At 42.8% G+C, this 17,372-nt stretch overlaps 1 protein-coding gene across 2 annotated transcripts in view; it reads left to right on the top strand.

Moving 5' to 3' along the window:
• Positions 1–17,372, top strand: part of LOC124787998 (kelch-like protein 28) — a 224,062-nt gene that overhangs the window by 156,666 nt on the left and 50,024 nt on the right. The window contains exon 11 of one of the 2 annotated variants that reach the window (XM_047255038.1): positions 6,739–6,793. The exons of the other annotated variant lie outside the window; for it this stretch is intronic. Within the exon in view, the coding sequence (XP_047110994.1) occupies positions 6,739–6,778 (40 nt within the window). The 3' untranslated portion in view covers positions 6,779–6,793. Of the gene's footprint in view, positions 1–6,738; positions 6,794–17,372 lie in introns of those variants that run through there. 2 annotated transcript variants of the gene reach the window in all.

Below are 17,372 nucleotides of genomic sequence, written 5' to 3' on the forward strand. Positions count from 1 at the left end.
CTCACACTAAAGTGTTTATTCCCCCCCCCCCCCCCCCCACTTACATACACATACACTCTCTCTCTTTCTCTCTCTCTCTCTGTCTCTCTCTCTCTCTCTCTCTGTCTCTTCCTTCCTTCCTTCCATCACCGTGAAGCCTCAGGATAAGTCCTCTCAACCAATCCTTTTAGTCAAGCAATGCAATGCCACATTTTTTTTTTTTTTTTTTTTTTTTTTTTTTTTTTTTTTTTTTTTTTTTTTTTTTTTTGATTCAGAACTTTCTAATTTGTTATTTGATCTATCCATCTAAACTGCAGCCTTCTTCTATAGTGCCAAATTTCAAAAGCTTCTATTCTTTTTGTTCCAAATTGCCTACTGTCCATGTTTCACTTCCACACAAGGCTATCATCCAGGCAAATATCTTTAGAAATGATTTCGTAACACTTAAATTTGTATTACATGTTAACAGATTCATATTTTTCAGAAAGGCTTTTCTTGGTATTGCCAGACTGCATTTTATATCTTCTCTACTTTTGTCTTCACCGGTTATTTTACTGCCAAAAAAGCAAAACTCATCTATTACATTTACTGTCTCAGTGCCTGAGCTAATACCCTCAGCATTGCCTAATTTAATTCAACTACATTTTATTACCCTTGTTGCTTTGTTATTGATATTCGTTGTATAATCTCTTTTCTAAACACTGTCAGCTACATTTTGCTGCTCTTCGAAGCCCTTAGCCATCTCTGACAGAATTACAAATTCATCATCAAACTGCAAAGCTTTTAGATATTCTCTATGAACTTCAATTCACTTCCCAAATTTCTCCTTGGTTTCCTTCACAATGTGCTCAAAATACAGACTGATTTATGTCAGGGATAGACTACAAACACATCTCACTCTTGCTGTCACTGTGGTTGTGAGCATCTGTGTGTCTGGTTGTGTGTGTATGCAAATGTGTGTAATATTACTACAGAAAGAGCAAGAGCTTGAAAGCTAATGTAAATACTGTGTTTTGTTGAGTGTGAGGAGGATTACCGAGTTGGTTGCACCAGTAATTACACCCCTTTAGCAGTAGTTCATTTATAACCTTAACACATACAAGGATCACAAAGAATTGAACTAAACATGACGGAACAGCCACAGATAAAGCTTAGAGCCCAAAGATGAATGCATATCAATGTTGGTGTCGATTTCATCAGCGCCACATAGCCCCCCCCCCCACCCCCCACCCCCCACCCCCCGCCCCGTAGCCACGCAGTACGGAGTACTCTTGAGAGGCCGGGGAGGGGGGAGGGTGACTATGGTGTCGGTAGGGGTGGTCCGTGGGAGCCAGACCATGGTCAGCTCGACAGCATCGTCGAGGAGCTGTGTGGGTAGATGTCATGAAGGAAGGTTCAGCCACCGAATCTGGGAGTCGTTGAAGCGAGCCGGGTGTCATACTGGACGGCGAGAGTTAGGCCGGCGGTTTGCGAGTGCAATGGAACGACGACAACGATGTCTCCGGAGGGCGTGGCGAACACACGAAGCATGTCTAGGTCGACGTCGGGCGGAAGGGGAACACATTTCACCAGGTGGCAGGGAATGGCGGAGGTTGTATGATGAGAACTGGATGAAGAGAAACACATGATGAACAGTGTATTATTGAGATGTCGTGGATTATGTCCAGGGGGACAGGCACAAACACCTCGAGCGAGGGCACGTTCAAGATGAGGGGGCATGAGAAACCTCGACAGGGTGAGGCAGGCAACAGTGGAGAGGCCGAAGGGACCAGTGAAGGGGCTGGCAGCAAGGGTGTGATTGTAGGTAAGCTCGACGTGGGGAGCATGTGGCCACTCGATGGAGTGCGTGAGACCGGAGTAGATGGCGAGGTCGGAGGAGAGCTCGAAAATTGGAGCTGGAAGCCACTCGACGGAGTGTGTGAGACCGGCATAGAGGGCTAGGTCAGAGGAGAGCTCGATGATTGGAGCTAGAAGTCACTTGATTAAGTGTGTAAGTCCAACGTGGAGGGAGTGGTCGGAGTGTCGTGAGCCACAACAGTGAGTGGTGTGGTCGTGGCCTGAAGGGGGGGTAGAAGAAGGCTCAACATGAGCAGGCTTAAGTCCGTTGAGAGAGACTGTAACAGCTGAATCTTTCATCTGGATGTCATAGGTGTTGGCTGAGCGGCGGAGGACTCGGTACAGGCCGGTATATGGAGGTTGGAGGGGAGCACGGACAGTGTCATCTCGGAGCATGACGTACTCACAATTGTCCAGAGATTTCAGGACGTGAACATTAGGGCAGGAATGGCTGGTGGGCGGAGGGATATGGAGGTTGATGAAGTGGCGTCTGACGTGGTCCACAAAGGAAGGTAAGTCAGACTGAGGGAGAGAAGTGGAAGGGCTCACAAGTTCGCCAGGGAGAACAATGTTCTGGCCATATACGAACTCGGCTATTGTGCCTTTGAGGTCTTCCTTATAGATTGCACGAATACTGAGTAGCACAAGGGGAAGGGCTTCCGCCCATAGAGAGTTGTGGCATCAAAGCCTGGAAAGTGCAGTGCCAGCGCTCGACTAGCCCGTTACTTTGTGGGTGATATGCTGTGGTATGGATGCGCCAGATGCCGCAATTGTTACAAATCCCGTTGAACAGGGCCGACTCAAATTGTCTGCCCTGGTCAGTCGTGATGATAGCTGGACATCCGAAACACGATACCCGTGACTCGACGAAAGCTCAAGCAACAGTTTCTGCCATAATATTGGAGATGGGGACAGCCTCGACCCAGCGAGTTATTTGGTCGATAGACAAGAGAATATAACCAAAGCCATTAGAGTGGGAGAGAGGGCCGACAATGTCAATATGAATATGCTGGAAACGCCCAGGAGGGATCGAAAAGGCGCCGAGGGGGGGTGAAGTGTGCTTGTGTACTTTGCAGCTTTAGCAGTGAAAGAGTCAGTCATAGCAGGGGTCCATGGAATGGGTCGAGATCCAGAAGTGTTGGTGCCTGCCAAGGCGTCCATCAGTGGAGCTTGAATCTCCTCAGCCCGAGGTAGAATTTGGCGATAATAATTAACGGTCCCCAGAAAGCGCTGGAGCTCTTTGAATGACGAAGGTCTGGGTAGGTTTAGTATTGTTTGTACTTCCTCAGGGGGCGGTGAAATGCCGTCAGCAGAGACCCGAAAACCAAGAAAAGTTACAGTGGGTTGATGTAGCTGCAATTTGTCCTGGTTGGTCTTGCTGCCTGCTGCCGCGAGAGTGTTCATAACAGTTTGCACGTGTCGAATGTTGTCCTCATTGGAGGAGCTGAACACAAGAATGTCATCAAGATATGCAATGCAGAATTTTAGGTCGAATAGCACTTCGTTGATGAAGCGTTGCCAGGTCTGGGTTGCGTTTTTCAGACCGAAGGGCATGAATCAAAACTGAAATAACCCAACCGGGATGGTGATTGCTGTCTTCTCGATGTTTTCAGGTGCCATGGGGATCTGGTGGTAGGCCCGTTTGCAATCAGTGACAGAGAATGTGGTCGCACCTGCGAGGGAATACGTTAAGTCGGCAATGTTGGGTATGGGGTAGGTGTCCTTAATTCTTCGTGCGTTCAGTCGCTGGTAGTCTCCGCACATGCGCCAGGACCTGTCTTTCTTGGGTGTCATATGTATGGGTGTAGACCAGCTACTGGCAGAGGGTTCAATGATGCCGAAGCTTAGTAGTTCAGAAATCTTATTTTTAAGGTTGGAGAGGTACTCGGGACAAAGTCAACATGGTTTACTGGAGATCGGGGCACCTGGCGTGAGGCAAAGATTGTGAACCGTGCCATTGGTGACGACGGAAATGTTGCCGGCGGCACGGGAGGCGGTTTGTTTACAATGTGTGGTGGGAGGGGCAGGCGAGGCGTGGTTGTGGTGTTCGGAGCCACTCGGCGGATCCGAAGGGAACCGAGGCGGCAAGGTGTCCCAGGAGTCAACGCGACAAGATGGCCGCCGGCCCAAAGCAGTGGCACCGTGTTTGGGTGAGCCCGGTAGAGCTCGTGAGTCCATTGTCCGAGGGCACGGCCTGTGGCAGCACGGTCGCGGGCAAAATGCTTGGCGTGAGTGCAGTGTTTGTGTTGTCAGTGGCGGTCGCACGGCGGCATGCAGGAGCTGAAGTTGCAAAGTTTGAGGTGCTGTCCACGAGGGGCCGGGTAGTTGCCATCAGTTCGGGAACATGTAACCGATGCGCACTTGTGTCCGGTCGAGTGTCAAACACTGCCATGTTAGGAGGGTGTGGCCCTGTGGAACTGTCAGTACATGTTATGGCAGTCTTTATAGCACAATTGCGAGGGGTAGTGGGAGGTAAACACACGGAGGCTCAATTGCTGGTACTGCAAGCAGATTCGGCGCACTTACTGACCTTGCTTTGTCCTTGCTGTAGTGTCTGTAATTCACATCGGAGAGCTGGAGCTGTGTTTCGTGCCGGAGGGAGAGCTCGAAGTTTTCCTTGTGTAGGCGAATGACGTGTTCGAGCTCGACAAGGCACTTGTGCATGGTTTCTTGTAACATCATCAACAGAGATGAGCATGTACAGATGAGATGAGCGTAGACCAGTGTGTCACGGGGGGGTTTGCTCGACGGAGCACAGGGGAAGTGAGTCTTGGACAGATGATGAAACACAGTGTCTTGCACTAGGTCTGGTGAAAGTTTGTGGTATCGCAAGAAGTCAATGCCTTGTATAAGTTCGGCAATTTCGCACACTAAAAAGTCCACTCAAGTTTGCAGTTTGCGGAGAGTGAGACGACATGGGAAGTTGAACCCGAGCATTGTAGTTTAGTTGAATTCACGGCTTGCAGTGAAGTATGATGAGGGCGGATGTTCAACGACACTAAGGATGTAGGCAGCAGCGGAACATCGGCGCCTGTGTCCACTAGGAAAAGGTATCCCGACGAAATGTCTTTAATGTAAAGTCATCCACAATTATCCGGTCATTCCCAAACAGAATGGAGTGCTGAGAGGTGCCTGGCATGTTGCAGGAGGCCATACCGGGACCTACCTGCGATTGACGTTTGGGAAGTAGCAGGGTGGTCTGCAGTTCCGTGCCGCCTCACCAAACTGTGTGTGGAAGTATCAGTACGGGTAGTGCGGTTGCATTTCCTGTGGAACGTTTGTTGCCAGTGGTGGTGGCCGAGGTTTGGTAGCTGCAGCAGGTTCGGTTGCAGGAGGGGGCATGACCGTGGGTGGAGCCGGTAACGTCCCAGTTGCTTGTTTACTGCTTCCCGGAGCGAGCGGACTGGTTGGCACAGTATGGCCCCAGCCGCGTCTAGGTGCAGGATGATGAGCCTGAACCTGAGACTTGTCAGGTAGGCAGTGGTTGGCAAAATAGGGCAGTGATGCATCATGTAGCTTGTCAGCAATTGTCATTCTTTGCTCAACAGGTTCGGGAGACCTTTGAGCCAGTGCAAAGTGGATGTGAGGAGATGGCGAGGAGAGCTGTGTCAGAGAATAGATCGGCACTGACCAGGGCATGTAGCCATCTCCAGAGCTGGGAAGGTTTGTCGTTGCCTAGTTGCTTGATGTAGAGCACTTGCCATATTGCTGCCTCAGTTGAGTGTGCAAGCTGACATAGAACAGTCTTTTTGGCTAGAGTGTACCGGGTAGATGAGTCCGGGGCATCGACTAGATCAGCAATCAAGTTCTCCTGGTTGTGCAGGTGGGTGATGAGGCACAGAAACCTGGTTGACTTGTCGAGTTTGTAATGGTCAAACACTTCGCCCACAGTTTTGAACCAGGTTGTTGCTCTGTCGGGATTAAACAGCAGCAGCGTCGGTAAGCATTGTAGAATGTTCAGAAGAACAGGTTGAGTTGAGTTCATCGGGGCGCTGCCTGAATCGAGCTGTTGTTGCTGTAGTATTCCAGGAAAGTGTGCCTCCAGGGGATGTGGCAATGATGGCTGTTCACGTGGCAGCGTGAAGGTGACACGTTTTGGTTGAGCACGATCCGTCGCAACGCGGAAGGCCGACATGGGTGAGACACCATAATGTGTCGATTGCGATTGTGGAAGCTCAACACATTACGGGTGTGTTCGAATTGATGCGTTGCGGAAGACCGACGCGGATGAGGCACCGAGATGTGCTGAGAACGGTAGCGGAATCTCGACTGGAGCCGGCGCAGGGGCAACAGGTGAGAAAAAGTTCAAAGTTTGAGAACACGTGTTAGTCCACAGAAAGCTTGACATATGATCAGAGTCAGGGCCACCTGTGTTGCAGGGAGGCTGCGGAGGTGCGAGCTGTCCAGAAGCACAGTGAGGAAAATGATGTCAAACGTTGGGCGGAATGTGTGAATGTTCACTGTTCATAGTCACTCCACTCAAAATGGTGTGCGGATAAGGTGAATGTCGTGGCACAAAACACTGAGGCGTAGCAGTGGGACGGAGGTGGAGGTCAGGCACAGATAACAAGTTATTGTACCTGTTGCAGGCCGAGGTATCGAAGTAGAAAGGCATGTGCTGATGCTTAACCGAGGCAGGCACGGGCGTGGTCAGATGCTGAGGAGGTAGACCTGTGAATGAAGCAGTTTTGGCTATGTGGCAGGTATCCGTGTGGTACTGCACGGATTGCCGTGTGGCAAATCGTTGTCCTGGCGGTAGTAGGTTGTTCAACGAAGCATTTGCAGAAATCGGCATTGGTCCCACACTGCACGGGGATCCGTAAGAGGTAACTGCACAGTCGATGAGGGAGGTCACATGTGGTGGGAACAAAGGCGTTTGATAGCCGGAGTCATGCACACTCCTAACCTCACTTATTGTTGCAGGCTCGGAAATGTCCAGCGAATCGGCGTAATCATTGAGTGAGAGGCATCGTGTTGCAGTCCTGGTGGGTGTACATCGCCCACAACACGATGCATGTCGATCACAAAATCCGGCATTAGGTGCTGGGCTGAAGTCATTGTTCGAATGCTGCGTCGATGTAATACATGCGAAAATAACTGATGTGGAGGTCGCAGACACAGTAAAACAGCGAAAATGGAAGACGTTACAACTCGGGGTCACCAGTGAGGAGGATTACCGGGTTGGTTGCACCAGTAATTACACCCTTTTAGCAGTAGTTCATTTATTAACCTTAACACATACAAGGATCACAAATAACCGAACTAAACATGGCAGAACAGCCAAAGATAAAGCTTAGAGTCCAAAGATGAATGCATATTGATGTTGGTGTCAATTTCATCAGCGCCACAAGTGTTTCTATGCAACACATATAAATTAGCTACAGGGGAGTGGTTGCCTTTTTTTATTTTGTGTAATTTTTTATGGCTGTGGTTTTACATTTCTGTAAGAGGGTGAATATTTTGTGGAAATAAATGTTGATTAACACTCAGAGGTGTAAGTCTTTTGAATTGGCATCCTTTCTGCAACCTCTAGGTGAAAGCTTCTTTTATTCAAAGAGTCTGAGTCTGATCAAACAGTATCATACAAAAAAGATATTCCCAAACAATGGAAACTCCAGGTTGGAATATCAACAAAGGAGATGGCAGGCAGTGTGCTTTTTTTTATATATATATATATATATATATATATATATATATATATATATATATATATGTGTGTGTGTGTGTGTGTGTGTGTGTGTGTGTGTTTTTCTTTCCTGAAGAAGCCTTTGGTCAAAAGATGTGTAACAGTCTTTTTGTTGTGCCTCTCTACAACTCAACATGTAGTCTTTATGTTGAGTAGCAATCTATCTTTCTCCTAATATAGTTAAAAAAGACATTCTGCAACAGTTGCCAGGTAATGAATTTTGGCTATTTGTACTGCAGCAAGCTCTGCTAATTGCTGTCACAGAATCAGTTAAAACTACCTACAGCCTTTTTAGGTGTTCAAAATACTATAGTTGTACAATACAAAGACTGATTTCCTATATTTTGAAACTGCTATAAAATAGAAGATTGATTTCTTTGCTGCAAGGTAAAAGAAAAGTTTGAGTTTAGTGCACTGTTGATGTTAGGCCTTTGAAGATGGAGCAGTAGCCCAACAGGATGACTGTGAATGAACGAAAGTAGGTTTTGTTTTGTTTTGTTTGAGGAACCATCCTCACAGTTCCATGGGCACAAACTTGTCCCATTCACTCATAGTACCCACTATCAACAACAGTAGTGCCAACTTCACTCTTGACTCTCAATCTTGCATTCAGTAGTGCTCTGTTCTGCCTTGGGTTTGTTTCTCTGGTAGTGTCAATGGTATGTTAACAGTGACACACAGCAGTATGGACAGGTTTATTCTTGAAGAACTGGCCTTGTGTATGTAACAATACCAGAGAAGGAAAGCTGCTACTCAGCATATAGTGGAGATGCTGAGTCACGATAGGCACAGTAAAAAGATTCACACAATCAAAGCTTTTGGCCGTTAAGGCCTTTGTCAGCAGTAGACACACATACACACACGCACACACACACTCAAAAACGCAACTTGCCCACACGTCTGCAGTCGCAGAGAGCTGTGTCTACTGCTGACAAAGGCCTTAATGGCCGAAAGCTTTGATTGTGTGAATCTTTTTACTGTGCCTATTGTGACTCAGTATCTCTGCTATATAGTGAGTAGCAGCTTTCCTTCTCTGGATTTTCCATTGTTTGATTTTGGTCTTGTATATGGGTTCACTAAATGCAACAGAAGAGCATCACACTGATGCTATGCTCAGCTGATCCCGCAGTGACAACAACCACATCACAGTACTTTTGTATCTGTACATAGACACCTATGAGAAACCCAGTCCTTTCATGTTAGTGGCCATGCAAGGCATCCCAAAACACCTGATCTGGAAGAGAATGTGTTGTACACAATTGGTGACAATCCTGACACCAGTAATCAGTGCATTACATGAACTGTGAACATATGTTAAATGACTGTTTTGAGATTTTTCCATGAATTACAGTTGCATACATATCATCCACAGAATGTACTATCACTCCAGCCAATGTACTTCCCATGTCAATTGGAGACTGCAACTTGTTTCATACAGCAGCATGAAGGAAACCACAATTTTCCTGTTTTCGTATTGTTTACAGATGAGACCATGTTTACAAGAGAGATCACATTCAACAGCAAGAATGTGATGATGAATAACTAAAAGCAGTGATATGTTAGTCTTTTCAACATAAGTTTTCTACAATTCTATGGGATAGTACAGTCAATAAATATGTGATTGGACTTCATGTACTTCACTGCGTTGCATTCACAAATTTTTTATTTCATTTTGGACTTAATCCAATTACTCGAAAAATTCTCTTGTCTTGTTATACTTGGTTGCTATGGCAACACATCATATCTTCTGCTTCAATTTCATCTCAAAATTCACATTTTTTTTTAGTCCTGTCACACTCGCCCCGTTCTAACGATGTGTGATGATAAAAAGCAGTGTGACGCTGGATTGCAAGCAAAATTCACACCTCTGTCACATCGGTTGACTTACTTGATCTGCACAGCTGATCTTCTTCCCTGGATTGCTGGCTCTGATGATCTCCAAAACCTTCTTCTCTGAAGAATAATGCTGGTTACGAGGAAGTTATAAGACTCACTCTCTACTTTTGAAATAATTTAGTACTCGAAGAATACTTTTAGTTCAGTCTTGGTATATTTCAACTTCCATATTCACCATTTCTCACGTCAATATTCGAATGTTTACAAGTCAACCGATTTGTCTTGCATTAGGCTTGATAAAATACATCTGCAATAAAGTTGGCTTAACAACCACATAATTTACAAACCCGTCTTGCCTCTAGCGAGTCCAATATGTGAAGTACTTAAAAGTCTATAACAAATTGTTCATTTTTCCTTAACAATAATCACAGTCACTAAAACAGTAAGGAATACTACATGATTACTTCTTGTTCTTTCATCACGGCTTCTGTGGCGCTAGCAGCAAACACTTGTCGGGATCATTCGACTGCCATGCTTACAGTCTTCTTGTAACAAATTTCCAACCTGCACACAGAAACAGGTGGTGCAGTAGATATGTTTCCACTCTCCCACTTATATTTAAAATATCATGTGTTTGAGATGGTAGAAGGACGAGTGGTCCTAGAATTTACGCGGAAATTCTCAAAGCACTACAAAGTGTCACCACCTGTGTTGATGGTGGAGATTGTAGATAAGGAGTCTAGGAGATTCATGCTTTATTTTAAAAATGGTTTAATTTATAGATATATACAAAGTCTAACACACAGTTCTGGAAGAATGTTTTAGTATCCTAAGTTGGTGTAATGCAGTTGTCTTGTTACATAAGGCTCCATGTATATCAGGCTATACACTCCTTTGTCACTGCTTATGGTCACTTAACAACACACACAATGCATTTGCTTTGTGTGTATATCCACTTGAGAAGGATGTTCCATTGATTTGAGTTTGTTAGAGATGAAGCATTACAGAAGAGTGGTGGAAGATAGTATTCGTGGCCTGTTTGGGGAAATATTCACCATTGTTTGAAGTTATTTCAGGAAGTTAATTTGAAACTGATTTATTTAAAATCATTGCCATAAAATATTGTCACAGCTTTGTGTCATAGTGATAAAATTACATTAACTCAGATGGAATTCAAAACAATGTAAATGATTTGTTGACGAGTGGTCAGCTAGGATTCATGAATAATCAGCATGGAATCTGAAAATATTGCCCTTCTGATACACAACTAGCTCTTTATTCTCATGAAGTAGTGAGTGCTATTGACAGGTTATGTCAAACTAATTCCATATCATTAGATTTCCAGAAGGCTTTCAACACCATTCCTCACAAGTGTCTTCTAATCTAATTGCTTGCCTGTGGAGTATTGCCTCAGTTGTGTTTCTGGATTCATGATTTTCCTATGAGAAAAGTCACAGTTTGTAGTAACTGATGCAAAGTCATCTAGTAAAACAGAAGTAATATCTGGCATTCCCCAAGGAAGTGTTATAGGTCTTCTCCTGTTCCTGATCTACAACTAACGACGTAGGAGACAATCTGAACAGCCCACTTAGATTGTTTGCAGATGATGCAGTCATTTACCATTTTGTAAAGTCATCAGATGATGAAAACTAATTGCAAAATTACTTAGACAAGATATCTGTATGATGCGAAAAATGGCAATTGGCTCTACATAATGAAAAGTGTGAAGTCATCCAAATGAGTACCAAAATAATCCTCTAAATTTCAGTTACATGATAAACCAGACAAATATAAAAGCTGTAAATTCAACTAAATACTTAGGGATTACAATTATGAATAACTTAAATTGGAACAATCACATAGATAATGTGGCTAAAGCAAACCAAAGACTGCAATTTACTGGTAGAACACTTAGAAAGTGCAACATGTCTACTAAAGAGACTGCCCACACCACACTTGTCTGCCCTCTTCTGGAGTATTGCTGTGTGGTGTGGGATCAGTATCAGATGGGATTGATGGAAGACATGAAAAAAGTTCAAAGAAGGGCAGCTTGTTTTGTATTATTGCAAAATATGGGAGAGAGTGCCACAGATATGACACTTGAATTGGGGTGGCAATCATTAAAACTATAGGTGTTTTTCATTGCAGCAGTATCTTCTTATGAAATTTCAGTTACAAACTTTCTCATCTTATTGTGAAAATATTCTGTTGGCACCCACCTATCTAGGGAGAAATGATCATCATGATAAAATGAGAAAAATCAGAGTTCGTGCAGAAAGATTTCAGGTCTCATTTCACCTGTGCATCATTTGAGACTGGAACGGCAGAGAAATAGCTTGAAGGTGTTTTGATGATCCCTTTGGCAGCCACTTAATTGCGAATTGCAGAGTAATCATGTAGATATAGACATAGAGTAATGTAGACAGTATTGTAAATAAGGAAATTAAAGTAAAAACATAAATAAAATGACTGTCATTCAAACATCTTGCTATTCTGTTGCTAACATTTCTGTGGAACATTAGTTAGTTTTGTTTTCCTGCTGCACATCATATAAGCCAAATTTACTGCTAAGTTTCATAATTATCAGTCACATATGTTCTCCTTGAGCTGTTAAAGTCTAATGATCTCTTTTCTCACAGGAGATATGTATGGCAGAATAAAACATGTTGCAACTCGTAAATGTCATTTTATTACACATATTTTGATGCAATTTTTTGTACATCGTTAACTGAAAAAATAAGTCCTTATAGGCAAATATTGTGCAATGATGGATGCAGTGCTGCTGTTGAAGATACAGATGTCTCGTGGAATTAAACAGGGTCCTGAGCTCACATTAACTTGAGTTGAGTGCTTCCATACACTTTGATGATTGATGCAATGATGCTGTTGAAGATATAGTTGTCTCCAGGACGTGGGCAGGATGCAGAGTCTATGACGTAAGCTCCTCATCTACCATTTCTGGAAAAATAAATGAAACATAAATAGCAAAAGTGAATTATTTTTTAAAGTACACAAAAAAGAAAGTAATGTATGTGTGTGGAATATGGACTGATACTTATGCGTGTATTATTCGGCAATTAGTGATGAAAGCTCTAAGCTACTATCCACCCAACCCGATGTTAAGGGATGCGATAGATCCTGAACATAATCTAAAAAACAGCACAATGGTATAAATATGCAATCTTTTATATCTTGACACACACACACACACACACACACACACACACACAAGATGATAATCACTTTCTACTGCATGTGATTGATGATGACATTATAATTGTGTTTGATATAGCATTATGCATATGTAGGCAAGTTATTAGGCCACCTAGAATTGGTAGGAAATGAATTTGCTTGTGCAGCCGAACACTAGCTGTCCCAGGGACAGGAGCAGTATGGCTGGCACTGCCAAAGTGCTGCAACTGGGCCAGGTGCTGAGACCGTTGTTGGTCCAGCCAGGCAAATACAAAGGTGAGGAGCACTTCTCCAGAAATGGGTAAACCCCAGAGTATGTGGACAACAGTTGCTTGCTTAGCTATTGTGCAGAAAATTCGTCAGAAATTATAGAGATGAAAGCAGTCTGAAATATGGTTACTTACAGCTCTTAGAAATTCTGTAATAAATCACAGTTACATAATGAAGCAAATCTGAATACATTAGCTATCTCAAATTAGGTGCATCCAATGAAACAATAATATTTTTAGTATCAAATAAAAAAACCACATAAGTCAATATTTACAGTGAGCAAATGTTTTCACAATGAACCTTAGAATTAAAATCTTTTAAATGCTTCATGGTATTTTAACAAATGGTATCTCAGATGATAGCATTGCACTATAGCTATCATTCCCAAAGGTCTCATATCTGTACCTGTTTTATTTATTGATGTATTACTTCATTAGGTAATTATCCTTCAGAACATTGTGTATTCCACAATTTCACAGCAAATGAATGCAGCATGAATACCTCACATGTTGTTATACTTGCATAGTTAATTAAGGAATAGGTTACTGTTATTGCCAACAACTTTATTTAAATATAATTATACCCAGTTTGAAAAAAATCAACATAATTTAAAAGTGGTCAGTCACATGTGTTAGCTGACACCACTATTGAAAAGAATGCCAAAGGATGCTTCTGTCAAGCAGACATAAATAATTGTTTAAAAAATATGTATCAACAGTCTGTTGCCATTTAACATGAATGCACTTGCACAAGAATACTACCGTATTTATGTGCGAACAAACTGTTATTGTAGATGCTCTGCATGTGACCAAATGTTTATAATATTTCTTTATGTAAATATTGTTATAATAGATTATTTTAGTGTGGAAAGTGGTCTATTTAGCAAGATATTTAACGAGTCATGGAACGTATCGGAAAGAGATTAGAGGCCATAGGACACAGAGCTTTCAATGCAGTTGACAAAATATTGTCTCTATGGAGGTCGAAGTTGAGTGTAACTGTGAAGTTGTCTGCTCGCATATAACAGGTATACGTAAAACTTAACTTAATTGTTGGATGTTTTTACCAGCCACCCGATTCTGCTGTGGCAGTTCTAGAGTCACTCGAAGAAAGTCTACAATCAATAGCATGTAAATACTCAGATCATGCGATACAAGTTGGAGGTGACTTTAACCTTCCAAGTATAGACTGGGATGTCCTTGGATTCTTTGCAGCGGGTACAGACATAAAGTCATGCGAAATATTTTTGAACACATTTTCTGAAAATTGTCTCGAGCACTAGCTCGGCAGCCCACACACAATGGAAATACATTGAAGAGCCAAAAAAACTGGTGCACCTACCTAATATCATATAGGGCCCCCCATGATCACACAGAAGTGGTACAATGACGTGGCATGGACTTGACTAACGTATGAAGTTGTGCTGGAGGGAACTGACACCATGAATCCTGCAGGACTGTCTATAAATTCATGAGAGTATGAGGAGGTGGAGGTCCCTTCTGGACAGTGCTTTGCAAGGCATCTCAGATATACTCAAGAATGTTCATGTCTAAGGAGTTTGGTGGCCAGCAGAAGTGTTTAAACTCAGAAGAGTGTTTCTGGAGCCATTCTGTAGCAATTCTGGATGCGTGGGGTGTTGTATTGTCCTGCTGGAATTGCCCAAGTCCATTGGAATGCACAATGGAAATGAATGGATGCAGGTGATCAGACACGATTCTTACGTACAGACTCGTATCTAGACATATCAGGGGTCCCATATAACTCCAACTGCAAGCGCTCCACACCATTACAGAGCCTCCACCAGCTTGAACAGTCCCCTGCTGACATGCAGGGTTCATGGATTCATGAGGTTGTCTCCATACCTGTACAAGTCCATCCTCTCAATAAAATTTGAAACGAGACTCATCTGACCAGGCAACATGTTCCTAGTCATCAACAATCCAATATCAGTACTGACAGGCCAAGGGGAGGCATAAATATTTGTGTCATGCAGTCATCAAGGGTACAAGAGTGGTCCTTCAGCTCCAAAAGCCCATATCGATGATGTTCCATGGAATGGTTCACATGCTGACACTTGTTGATGGCCAACATTGAAATCTGCAGCAATTTGTGGAAGGCTTGCACTTCTGTCGCATTGAGTGATTCTCTTCAGTCATCGTTAGTCCCATTCTTGCAGGATTTTTTTCCGGCCGCAGCGATGTCGGAGATATGACGTCTTACTGGATTCCTGATATTCACGATACTCTCGTGAAATAGTCGAACAGAAAAATACCCATTTCATCTGTAACTTGGAGAGATGCTGCGTCCCATCATTCGTGCACCAACTATAACACCACATTCAAATTCACTTAAATCATAATAACCTGCCATTGTAACTCCAGTGAACGATCTAACAACTGAGCCAGAAACTTGTTGTCTTATAGACATTGCCGACTGCAGTGCAGTATACTGCCTGTTTACAGATCTCTGTATTTGAACAGGCATGTCTACACCACTTTCTGTGGTGCTTCAATGTATTTTAGATCTTATAGCTACAAATAGGCTGGACCTTATCGACAATGTCAGTATAGAAATGGGGATTAGTGATCATGATATCATTACAGCAACTATGATTGTCAAAGTTAATAAATCAATCAAGAAGGCTAGGAGAGTGTTTCTGCTAAATAGACCGGATAAGCAGTTATTAACATCTTATGTAAAGAGTGACCTGGCATTACTTAGTACCATTAAGATGGATGTAGAGGAATTACGGGCAAAGTTTAAGCAGATTGTAAATAATGGTCTGGACAGCTATATGCCTAGTAAGTGGATAAAGGATGGAAAAGACCGACCATGGTTTAATAATGAAATTCATAAGATGCTGAGGAAGAAGAGGCTGTTGCACTCTAGGTTCGAAAGGGGATGCACAAATGACGAAAAGCGAAAGTTAGAAGAGATTCATGTGTCTGTGTAAAGATCTATGCGTGAAGCATACAACAACTCCCACTGTCACATCTTCGCAAAAGATCTGGCAGAGAACCTGAGAAAATTCTTGCTGTCCAGTCTGGTGTGGCAGTTGAAGATAACAAAATGAAGACAGAAGTTTTAAATTTCCCATTCAAGACATTGGTCATGCAGGAAGACCATACAAACATACCGTCATTTGACCATCAGACAGACTCCCACATGAACGACATGGAAATAAGCTTACCTCTCATAGAGAAGCAACTTAAAGATTTGAAGACAAATAGATCATCAGGTCCAGATTGAATCCCTGTTCAATTTTACAAAGATTACTCTAGGGCATTGACTCCTTACCTAACTTGCATTTATCGTGTATCTCTTGCTCAGCACAAAGTTCCAAATGACTGGAAAAAACACAGGTGACTCCAGTATGTAAGAAAGCTAAAATAATGGACGCACAAAATTACAGATAAATATCCCCAACTTCTGTTTGCTGCAGAATCCTTGAACACTTTCCCAATTCAAATATAATAAACTTCCTTGAGGCTAAGAAGCTTATGTCCATGAATGAGCATGGGTTTAGAAAGCATCGCTTGTGCAAAACTCAGCTTGCCCTATTCTCAAGTGATATACTGAGAACTATGGAGGTAGGGCAACAAGCAGATTCCATATTTTTATATTTCTGGAAAACTTTTGACACGATGTCCCATTGCAGGCTGTTAATGAAGCTATGAGCATATGGAATATGTTCACAGGTATGTGTGTGGCTCAAAGACTTCTTAAATAATAGAACCCAGAATGTTGTCCTTGTTGGCGAGTGTTCATCGGAGACAAGGTTATCATCAAGAGTGCCCCAGGGAATTGTGATAGGACTATATACATAAATGATTTGATGGACAGAGTGGGCAGTAGTCTGCTGTTGTTTGCTGATGATGCCATGATGTATGTTAAGGTGCGGAATTTTAACGACTGTAGGAAGATACGAGACGACTTAGACAAAATTTCCAGTTGGTGTGATAAATGGCAGCTAGCGCTGAATGTGGAAAAAGTAATTTAATGCAAAGTGTGTCTTGAATACAGTTAGTAGTAAAGAGGTAATAAAAACATCATGCCTGATGTGATAGTAGTACTGCATGAAAAGCAAAAATGTATGAAGCGATAAACTTTTTTTTCCTTTCATTATTTTGTAGGTATTTTCAGCGAGAAAAAGTTGTGTAAAGATTTGAAATTAAGTGCAAAGTTTGTTGAGAGTCACTAGCTGCTCTCATTCTCAAATAGTGAATGAGTCAAGTCTGGGTATGCACACATCATGGATTACACTTCTTTTTCATCCGCAACCTTCTAACAGGTAGATGGTTCTTACTTCCACAGCGATTCTTAACAGACAATAAGTGATATGTGTACCAAGTTTCATTAAGGTCAATCCAGTGGTTTAGAAGGAGATGTGGAACATACATACTTATGTACAAACATACACACATTTTTGTAATGTGTGTGCATATCTACACTTAACAACTACGACATTCATAATGTTGTAGTGCAGTAAGGGCATTCCATGGTGCTGAGTTATTCACAATGAGAGTAATGTTCTTGATAGAAACAGTCTTGATTGCTCATACGATCCTGTAAG

The sequence above is a fragment of the Schistocerca piceifrons genome, chromosome 3 (assembly GCF_021461385.2).
Source record: "Schistocerca piceifrons isolate TAMUIC-IGC-003096 chromosome 3, iqSchPice1.1, whole genome shotgun sequence".
Lineage (NCBI taxonomy): Eukaryota > Metazoa > Arthropoda > Insecta > Orthoptera > Acrididae > Schistocerca > Schistocerca piceifrons.